The sequence below is a fragment of the Mytilus californianus genome, unplaced genomic scaffold (assembly GCF_021869535.1).
Source record: "Mytilus californianus isolate M0D057914Y unplaced genomic scaffold, xbMytCali1.0.p SCAF_14, whole genome shotgun sequence".
Taxonomy (NCBI): domain Eukaryota; kingdom Metazoa; phylum Mollusca; class Bivalvia; order Mytilida; family Mytilidae; genus Mytilus; species Mytilus californianus.
The window spans coordinates 29,488,808-29,500,101 of NW_026262626.1; the positions used below are offsets into that span (position 1 = coordinate 29,488,808).

The 11,294-nt window shown below is 32.4% G+C and overlaps 1 protein-coding gene across 3 annotated transcripts in view; it reads left to right on the forward strand.

The window, feature by feature from the left end:
- LOC127724638 (brefeldin A-inhibited guanine nucleotide-exchange protein 3-like) overlaps nucleotides 1-11,294 on the forward strand; it is a 102,073-nt gene that overhangs the window by 21,669 nt on the left and 69,110 nt on the right. For 2 of the 3 annotated variants that reach the window (XM_052231648.1, XM_052231649.1), the window contains exons 5-9: nucleotides 3,139-3,207; nucleotides 5,261-5,371; nucleotides 8,955-8,997; nucleotides 9,434-9,515; nucleotides 9,826-9,939. In XM_052231648.1, coding sequence (XP_052087608.1) covers nucleotides 3,139-3,207; nucleotides 5,261-5,371; nucleotides 8,955-8,997; nucleotides 9,434-9,515; nucleotides 9,826-9,939 — 419 coding nt within the window. The remainder of the gene's footprint in view (nucleotides 1-3,138; nucleotides 3,208-5,260; nucleotides 5,372-8,954; nucleotides 8,998-9,433; nucleotides 9,516-9,825; nucleotides 9,940-11,294) is intronic. The other variant, XM_052231650.1, reaches the window with a different exon arrangement.

Genomic DNA, 11,294 nt, shown 5'->3' on the forward strand with positions numbered 1-11,294 from the left:
GATAAACAACAGTACAGCATAACATACTAATCACTTACATCCAACTCCTCCGACATGTAAAAACCAAGACAAACAACAGTACAGCATAACATACTAATCACCTACATCCAACTCCTCCGACATGTAAAAACCAAGACAAACAACAGTACAGCATAACATACTAATCACCTACATCCAACTCCTCCGACATGTAAAAACAAAGACAACAACAGAACAGCATAACATACTAATCACCTACATCCAACTCCTCCGACATGTAAAAACCAAGACAAACAACAGTACAGCATAACATACTAATCACCTACATCCAACTCCTCAAACCAAGACAAACAACAGTACAGCATAACATACTAATCACCTACATCCAACTCCTCCGACATGTAAAAACCAAGACAAACAACAGTACAGCATAACATACTGATCACCTACATCCAACTCCTCTGACATGTAAAAACCAAGACAAACAACAGTACAGCATAACATACTAATCACCTACATCCAACTCCTCTGACATGTAAAAACCAAGACAAACAACAGTACAGCATAACATATTAAACACCTACATCCAACTCCTCCGACATGTAAAAACCAAGACAAACAACAGTACAGCATAACATACTAATCACCTACATCCAACTCCTCCGACATGTAAAAACCAAGACAAACAACAGTACAGCATAACATACTAATCACCTACATCCAACTCCTCCGACATGTAAAAACCAAGACAAACAACAGTACAGCATAGCATACCAATCACCTACATCCAACTCCTCCGACATGTAAAAACCAAGACAAACAACAGTACAGCATAACATACTAATCACCTACATCCAACTCCTCCGACATGTAAAAACCAAGACAAACAACAGTACAGCATAACATACTAATCACCTACATCCAACTCCTCCGACATGTAAAAACCAAGACAAACAACAGTACAGCATAACATACTAATCACTTACATCCAACTCCTCCAACATGTAAAAACCAAGACAAACAACAGTACAGCATAACATACTAATCACCTACATCCAACTCCTCCGACATGTAAAAACCAAGACAAACAACAGTACAGCATAACATACTAATCACCTACATCCAACTCCTCCGACATGTAAAAACCAAGACAACAACAGTACAGCATAACATACTAATCACCTACATCCAACTCCTCTGACATGTAAAAACCAAGACAAACAACAGTACAACATTACATACTAATCACCTACATCCAACTCCTCCGACATGTTAAAACCAAGACAAACAACAGTACAGCATAACATACTAATCACCTACATCCAAATCCTCAAACCAAGACAAACAACAGTACAGCATAACATACTAATCACCTACATCCAACTCCTCCGACATGTAAAAACCAAGACAAACAACAGTACAGCATGACATACTAATCACCTACATCCAACTCCTCCGACATGTAAAAACCAAGACAAACAACAGTACAGCATAACATACTAATCACCTACATCCAACTCCTCCGACATGTAAAAACCAAGACAAACAACAGTACAGCATAACATACTAAACACCTACATCCAACTCCTCCGACATGTAAAAACCAAGACAAACAACAGTACAGCATAACATACTAATCACCTACATCCAACTCCTCCGACATGTAAAAACCAAGATAAACAACAGTACAGCATAACATACTAATCACTTACATCCAACTCCTCCGACATGTAAAAACCAAGACAAACAACAGTACAGCATAACATACTAATCACCTACATCCAACTCCTCCGACATGTAAAAACCAAGACAAACAACAGTACAGCATAACATACTAATCACCTACATCCAACTCCTCCGACATGTAAAAACCAAGACAAACAACAGTACAGCATAACATACTAATCACCTACATCCAACTCCTCCGACATGTAAAAACCAAGACAAACAACAGTACAGCATAACATACTAATCACCTACATCCAACTCCTCCGACATGTAAAAACCAAGACAAACAACAGTACAGCATAACATACTAATCACCTACATCCAACTCCTCCGACATGTAAAAACCAAGACAAACAACAGTACAGCATAACATACTAATCACCTACATCCAACTCCTCCGACATGTAAAAACCAAGACAACAACAGTACAGCATAACATACTAATCACCTACATCCAACTCCTCTGACATGTAAAAACCAAGACAAACAACAGTACAACATTACATACTAATCACCTACATCCAACTCCTCCGACATGTAAAAACCAAGAAAAACAACAGTACAGCATAACATTCTAATCACCTACATCCAACTCCTCCGACATGTAAAAACCAAGACAAACAACAGTACAGCATTACATACTAATCACCTACATCCAACTCCTCCGACATGTAAAAACCAAGACAAACAACAGTACAGCATAACATACTAATCACCTACATCCAACTCCTCCGACATGTAAAAACCAAGACAAACAACAGTACAGCATAACATACTAATCACCTACATCCAACTCCTCTGACATGTAAAAACCAAGACAAACAATAATTTAACAACACATTGTTGAGATAGCCTAACTTGTTATAGGCACAAAACATAGTGATTTTAAACCAGTTTATCATTCATAAAAACCTCCCCCTTAGTGGCCTTTCTATACTGAAGGTTGAAAAAGTAAAACGAATAACTTTTAGTTTGAATCAAAGGAGATGTGTGGAATTTAAATCTCCTTGACTTCTTATCAAGCCGGAACTGATGAAATATAAGTGTGATCATCTTTCTCATGTTTCTGTACTTCGTCAAGAGTGATGAATATTATGAGATAGTGCCAGTGATGTGTAAAAAAAATCTACATTATTGCTTGAAAAGAAATAATTTAAGAATGTTAACTAGCTTCTTTATGTGATATGTATGAAAGGAGAAGTGGGGTATATTCCAATGAGACAACAACCTAACAACATAAGTAATTTTAAGACATGTAAAGGTCAACATACACTCTTCAACAATAGACAAGTGTCTGTACATAATAGCAAACTCTAACACTCCACAGAATATTTACATTCATGTATTTGATGATGATTTTAATTTATTATACATTATCTATGCTAATGTTTATATACTTATGCTTTAATAGATTATTTATATTTGTTGCAGGTACTTTTGAACATGACGTTTTCTGTCTCATGGTGTATGACAGGTGGAGTTATAACTAGAATTGCTCAGGTATATAAATTTATGGAATTTTGAACCTTATTTCCTTTTTATTTTCTTGGTTCTTAATATATAAAATTATTGACAAAATTCTTATTTTATTTCTAAATCAGTTTGTGTTGCTTTAATAAATCAGATTTTAATTGTTCGAAAATTTTATGAGATGATGGAAATTTTGATAAGCAACAGTGCAAACTCTGCCAGCAAAAATTGTCTATTGTCCTGTTTTTGTCTCGCCTTGACGGAGTCAAAAAGCGACACATAGGTATGCTGTTTCCAGCGTCGGCGGCGGCGTCAACAATGTATTAGTTTGTGATTAGGTCTAGTCCATGGTGAACCACTAGTGGTAGGTCAATGATATTTGGTATGCAGTTGTATAAGCATTGGCATATCTCATTTCCATGGAGATTTTTTGGCCCCACCCCCTCATTCATGGTCTATTGACTTTGAAACTTTTGCTTAGTTTTCATGTATTAGTTTGTGATTAGGTCAGTTTAAGGGGAACCGTTAGTGGTAGGTCAATGATAATTGGTATGCAGTTGTATAAGCATTAGAACATCTCATTTCCATGGAGAATATTTGGTCCTTACCCCTCAGTCATGGTCTATTGACTTTGAAACTTTTACTTAGTTTACATGTATTAGTTTGTGATTAGGTCAGTTTAAGATGAACCACTAATGTTAAGTCAATGATATTCGGTATGCAAATGTATTGGCATTTGCAAGTTTCATTTCCATGGAGATTATATAACCCCGCCCCTAATTATGGTTCATTGACTTTGAAACTTTTACATAGTTTACAAGTTAATGTTTGTGTTTAGGTTTGTTTAAAGGGAACGACTTATGAAAAGTCAATGGTATTTGGTTTGCTGTTGTATTAGCATTGGCACATCTCATTTCCATGGAGATTGTTTAGCCCTGTACTTTCAGTCATGGTTCATTGACTTTGAATATTTGCATAACTTACATGTTAAAGTATTGCTATTTTAATTTCAACATTTGCATTATCAAAATATCAAATAGGCGAGACATATCTCTGTGTAAACAGTTTATTGGAATTAACTGTAATGTTCCTTTTTTCTCTCTATGTCTTGTGGTTTATGTGCATGGTGTCATGTGAAATGATAAAATATCTCTGGAGGAGTTAACAGATTGGTCATTTATTTGTGGAAATTATCCAACTCCAACCTAATCAATTAAAAGGTTTGTCCAAACATTAACTTCTGTATACCCTTTTTAGGATAATTCACCCATATTAACTTTAAGAATTACATATTTATTGGTTTTGATGACAATTTATGAAATATTCATCTTGGAGTTAAAAAAATTAGATTGAGGAATATTGAAAAAGGTTTTTTTTTTAAGTCATCAGTCGATTTTACTAAATTATATTAGGTTGAGTTCAGTATACAGTACATTAGTATGAAATTATCACCAATGAATTCCCAATACAGAATCTTTTCTTGAACTGTTTTTGAAATAAATATGATTTGTGTAAGTAATGCAAATTGACTGTTATCAATTATAATTAACTCAGTACTCTTCTTTTGTTTCCGACTAGTTCTTATTGTCAATTATTGCAACACTTACATAAAACCAGACCTGTTGCCTGCTTTATTAATCCCACTGAAAACAGTAGATTGTTCATGTTTAAAAGTTTGTGGTAATAGTTAAGAAATAGTAGAAAGAATAGAAATACTGACAATTTTAAGAAATCTCAGGTGTCGTGATGAACAGTTCAGTAACTTTTACTAGATATCCAACAAGTGAAGATGTATTTTAGATCTAGTCAGTTCCTTCAAAACCTAAATGTAAGAAAAACCAGATTTACTATTGACAGCAATTTTGTATTTATAGTTTTAAAAGTAGAAAAAATATATGCATTTGGCATTTTGCTATGCATTTTACGTTAATCATAACTCTGCAATCCTGCATGATACATGAAAATGAAATATTTTTCATTGTCATCTTTTTTTTTTCAAACAAATTTGTATTTTGACATAAGGTGGTTGTAATGAAGTCTTTATTACGATACTTTCTACTTTGGTATGAAATATTTGATACAGGTGTATATAGATACATTCATGACCAGCTCTCATAGTGTGAAGGGGGCTGTAGTAGCTGCCCTAACACAAGTGTTGGGTAGTTATACAGACAAGTTTACACCAGTCAAGGGGGTAAGATAGTTGTCACTGTAGCATGCTTGTTCACTCATTGTTCATTCTTACTTACTAACATGCATAGTTTATATACCAGTACATAACATTTATGAAAATAATTCAATTTCATAGAACAGCTTTCAATAACACTAAGTAGTTACTAAGATAGAGGAAATTGAAAACATTATGGAGAAATTTTAAAGGTAAATAGACAAATGGACTACCCCTTTACATATTGGACAATTTTACAATATCTAATGGAATCAGAATATTAATATATATATATTAAGAATTAAAAATCCTTTACTGCTGCTTAGATATAAATTACACTAATCCAATGAAATTGGGATAATGGCTGTTCCATAAATGAAAAGATGGTCCAGGCACAATTTAGAAACTCGAAGATGTTTAGGTAACTAATCTGACATTTTTTTTTCAAAGTTGTTTGATTTTTATCTTCAAATGATACTGAAATTTTCACACACAACTGATCTTGATCCTATGTACATGTACATAGATGTTTCTGAACGACATGTATTATCATAACTTGAAAGTGGTGTATTAATTGTTATGTACTGGATTATATTTTCTCTTTTAAGATAAAACATACCTTTTGGCAGTGTACTAATGATATGCTTTGGTGTGTTAGATATATCATTTGGCTTATAATCACTACCATATAGTTGTAAATGTAACTGTTCTGTCATTATATACTGTATGGGGTTTTCTATTTGAATTTCAAATGTGTTTGCAAAAGGTTTTAATTTGAGCAGCTTCATGTAAGAAATTGAAATAAACATTATTTTATTTAAGTTTTTTCTTGTAAATTTTATGAAAAAAAGTCTTGTGTGTAAAGCAACAACATTGTAGTATACTGCTACAGGTATGTTGCATGTTGTATTGTAACCAAAGCATCTATGTTTGATAACATATTCAGCTGATTGTAGTATATATATAGTTGCAGTTTTGTCCACATAAGCAGATCACCTGTTTTTGACAATGAATGTTCTTAGCAGGAGTTTTTTTTTTCAAAGTTGTGTTCACAATGTTGTTGATTGTAGTGTATATTTTGTTATTCTAACACTTCTACACTGCTTGTTTGATCAATTTTCAGTACATTTGAGATTTTTATGAACTTTTGATTCAAAGTAAACCATAAAAAAATCCTAAATTCTGGTTTTTGCTACCATCTGTACGTTCAGTTTTGTTGAATAAAATGAAAATACTTATAAAGCTTTGTGTTTATTATTCAGTATGTATCTTTTATCGCATGCTCAAATATTTTTTTTAGTATGCTGTTATATTCTGTTATCACAAGAAGTACAACCACTACATAAAGATGGATGAGTTTTTGTGGGTTTTTTTATATTTTATTATTTCCAACATTCATGCAACATTTGTAATATTGACTCACTTACTTGGATTATTTAGAAGATTTCAATGTGTTTAAAACTTGTTTTATTCAAATTGATAAAGAGGGAAAATACAGTATTTAAAATGCAACTTTAAGAATATTCCTTGAGTCCTTAATTCATATATGATTTAAAAAAAGTATCATCTTAATTCCAGATATTGTTTTTCCATCAGTATAATTTTTCAAAAAGACCTAGTTTGAGCTTTAATATACTAGTTCCTTCACATTAGATATAATTACAGGTGCAGACTAGTTGGTCTAGTTTATTGTTAAGTCTATTTATTCGAGATTTTTTAGGCATTAGGCAAGTGGTTATCCAAGCAGTTATATGGAATACTGCATCCAGAACTTGCAATGTTCCACGTACTGATAGAGCTGAAACATACATTACCAGAATATTTCCAGTATCTATTAGTAGGATATTTTGTATGTGAATCTAAAATAATGTGGAAAATTCAGGAAGTTCACAATCTACCAGAAATGTCTACTGTATTGGAAAAATTCTGATTTTCCTTGATCAAATATTTACTAATATTGCAATGATTTTCTTTTCTCTACACAGTGTATATACATTTACAGGTTTTATATGAAACTAAATCATGTGATATATATGCATGTGAGGTTACAAGTTTTGAATATAAAAGCATGCTGTACATGCTGTAAGTTACCAAAACAGTACACAGAAGGTTCATTTGAAAATCATTATCTAATGTTTTAAATTCAAGATTCTGGATATGAAATTAAAATATCTCCATTTCAAATTTGGGATTTCAGAATCAAAATTCAAAAGAACACTTTTAAATTGTGAAGTTTTAAAGGTCAATAGAATAAGAATGTAGGTATACATACTCACATCATGAATTAAGAGTACTTTTTATATGACCGCAAAATTTTTGCGGTCGTATATTGGTATCATGTCGTCGTCTTCGTTGTTCGCATCGTCCAAAGACATTTGGTTTTTGGACAATAACTTTAGTATATGTAAATAGAAATCTATGAAATTTAAACACAAGGTTTATAAACACAAAAGGAAGGTTGGGATTGATTAAGGGGGTTATGGTCCTAATAGTTTAGGAATTAGGGGCCCGAATAAACATTTTTCTAGTTTCCAGACAATAACTTGTGGAAAGGTGTATGGATCTCTCTGAAATTAGACCACAAGTTTCCATACTACAAAGGGATGGTTAGGATTGGCTTTTGGGGGTAATGGCTCAAACCATTTAGGAATAAGGGGCAAAAAAGGGGGAAAAACAAGGGTTTCCTGGTTAATGGACAATTACTTAAAAGTACAATGTTATGTTTGGATTACCTCCCTTACAATGCTTTTAAATTATGTATAAAGAAATGTTGTTTTGTCTTGAGGTGATTAGCTGTCAATTTATTTTTAGAAGTCACTATTAAAAATGCTGATTAAGGAATATTGATTTTAGCCATGATCATGTATGTCATTTTCTATTTTAAGACTTTTATGATGTATTTAAATGGGTAATTATGGTTGCAAACTCCATTGGAAATTTGAATTGAGATTATGACCATATCTTGAGGGAAAATTTTTTTTTTTTTTTGAAAAAGGGGGTGGGGGACAATTTTTTCTCATTTCATAATGCAGAAATTAAAAAGAAAATTTCTTCAAATATTTTTTTTTTTTTTGGCAATTTAATTACAATCCAAATTCAGACCTGTATCAAGTGCGAATATTGTGTCCATTTTGCCCCAACTATTCAGGGTTGGACCTCTGCGGTTGTATCCAGCTGTGCTCGTTGAAGCAATTTATTACAAAATATTTTTGATCAATGAAACAGAAATAACAAAAAGCAAAAAAAAAATCTTTTTATTTTTCTGTTAATTAGCTTCTTATGTTTCTATACATCTTTTGCTTTATTTGTGTTAGAACGTGCATATCTGTCAGGTATCATGAGGAAGACTTATCTGGAAATGTGTTTCTAAAAACAATTACTTTTCCTTTATTCAGAGTAATGGGCATGGAATTAAGGTTCTGTGAATTTATAAACTTCATCAAACAAGAATTTTTTTTTATGTTTGTTTTCTTTTATACTATAGTATAAAGCCTTAGTTATGTTCATGCATTTTATTTTAACCAACATTTAGTTTTTGTGCAATGAGGGAGTTTTCTAAAGTTTGCTATAGAATAAGCTAATTTTAAATTGAAATTTTGTTATTCCACAGGGAGAAGAAATTAGTAGTGTGATGGATGATTTTAATAGTGAAGGTTGGTTTTCACTCTGTGTATCTCATTTTACATTTTAAAAATATCACTTTTCTTAAGTGCTTCTTGGGTACCGTGTAGGACTATGTGTCAATAACATTGACACAGATTGTATGCCATTAAGTACAACTAGGACTGAATACAATAAATTGATTGTTAATTTTTTTTATACAAAATTTGTAAAATATTTGCCATGTGGACCATAAAGACCTTTCCTTTTTTTCCTTTTTTTGCTCACTTTCCAAAAAAGCATGTTATGACTGAGCAGATATTTTACATTGTCAATCATGGGAGAACCTAATAATCTATACTTAAATATTCATAAGTAGTTATTTATAGATGGAGATTATTGAAAATGTATTTCAATCCAAAGATATTTAAATACCATAATTATATTATATTTATATTGCTTTGTACATGTTTTTAATCTTTTTTTCAGCAAACAGTTTATCTGAAGCCAGCTATAAAGAAATAGTAGCTGTTCTGAGATTTTTTACATCAAAGCTTGAACAAGCATCAACGTAAGATTTTGTTTTTGAAGATTTAAAGTAATTTTTTTCTTACATGAGACCTTATTTAGAAACATTGTTATGGCTTCCAGTAATACTTGAATTCTGTCTTTTCCTGTGTGAGGAATTAAAGCATAAGGACAAAAAAAAAAAATTGAATTTTGAAGGGCTTTTCTGAATAAAATTCATCAGGAGTGTTCATACCCAAAATATGTTTAAATATGCAAAGTCCCTCAAAATTGTCAAGTTACATGTTCAAAGAATAAGATGTATGCCCACAATATAAATTAGCATGCAGTTTAATGATATTTTATATTGTCAGTACAACAACACAGATCAGAAACTCAGCTCCATTGTTACTGGAGGGAATATATACCATACTAACAAAGATACCACATGATATCAGATGTTACCAACCTTTCCAGGAAATATTATGGTAAGTTACAAATTCATATTTCTAGGTTGTAAAATGTGTAGACACCATTATCATCCTTAATTGGATTTCTTATAGTTTTTATACCACTCAGTAGGGTATAATGTTTTTGACCTGTCCGTCCGTCCGTCCAACCTGTTTTTGTCATCCAAACTCCTCTAAAACCACACAACAGAATTTCACGAAACTTTGCAGATAACAAGGACATACTATGTAGATGTGCATATCGACAGGAAATTATGATTCAAAGTTTTATTCTCCCAACGTAGCGGAGGGGGCATTAAGTTTGACCCTTGTACGTACGTAAGTACGTATGTACATCCGTCCCAAAGTTGGTTTCCGTTCTCTAACTTAAGTTTGCCTCAACCAAATATTATGAAACTTATACACAATGCTTATTACCACAAAAGACAGATCAAATTTGAATTTTGGTGGCGTCACTTTAACAGTTCTAGAGTTATTAGATATAGGAAGATGTGGTATGAGTGCCAATGAGACAACTCTCTATCCAAGTAACAATTGTCAAGGTACGGCCTTCAACACAGAGCATTGGCTCACACCGAACAGCAAGCTATAAAGGGCCCCAAAAAATTACTAGTGTAAAACCATTCAAATGGGAAAACCAACGGTCTAATCTATATAAAAACGAGAAACACGTATGAACTACATAAACAGACGACAACTACTGTACATCAGATTCCTGACTTAGGACAGGTGCAAACATTTGCAGCGGGATTAAACGTTTTAATGTTACCAAACCTTCTCCCTTTTCTGAAACAATAGTATAACATAACAACATAGAAAGACACACTATAAAATATCAATTGGAAGGCTTAACTCAATCAAAAAACGTAAATTAACACACAATGAACGAATAAATTTGATCTGTGATACCTGAATGTTACAAATGGAAAAATTGCTGAATTTTTAGTTTCTGTTCTCTAACTTGAGTAAGCCTCAACCAAATGTTTTAAAACTTATACACAATGCTTATTACCATAACACAGATCAAGTTTGAATTTTGGTGGTGTCACTTTAACCATTCCTTTACAAACGGAAAAACTGCTAAATTTTTCGTTTCCGTTCTCTGAAGTTTGCGGAATCCACACTTCAAAATTTCATGAATCTTTGTAGATAATGAGAACATACATTTTTTTTTTATAAATTAACTGTTTGCAAAAGTATGAATTATTCGAAAAATAAGAAATTTCTTATCCAAGGCATAGATTACCTTAGCCGTATTTGGCACAACTTTTTGGAATTTTGGGTCCTCAATGCTCTTCAACTTTATATTTGTTTGGCTTTCTAACGTATCAAATTATAAGCCTGGTACCTTTGATAACTATTTACACCACTGG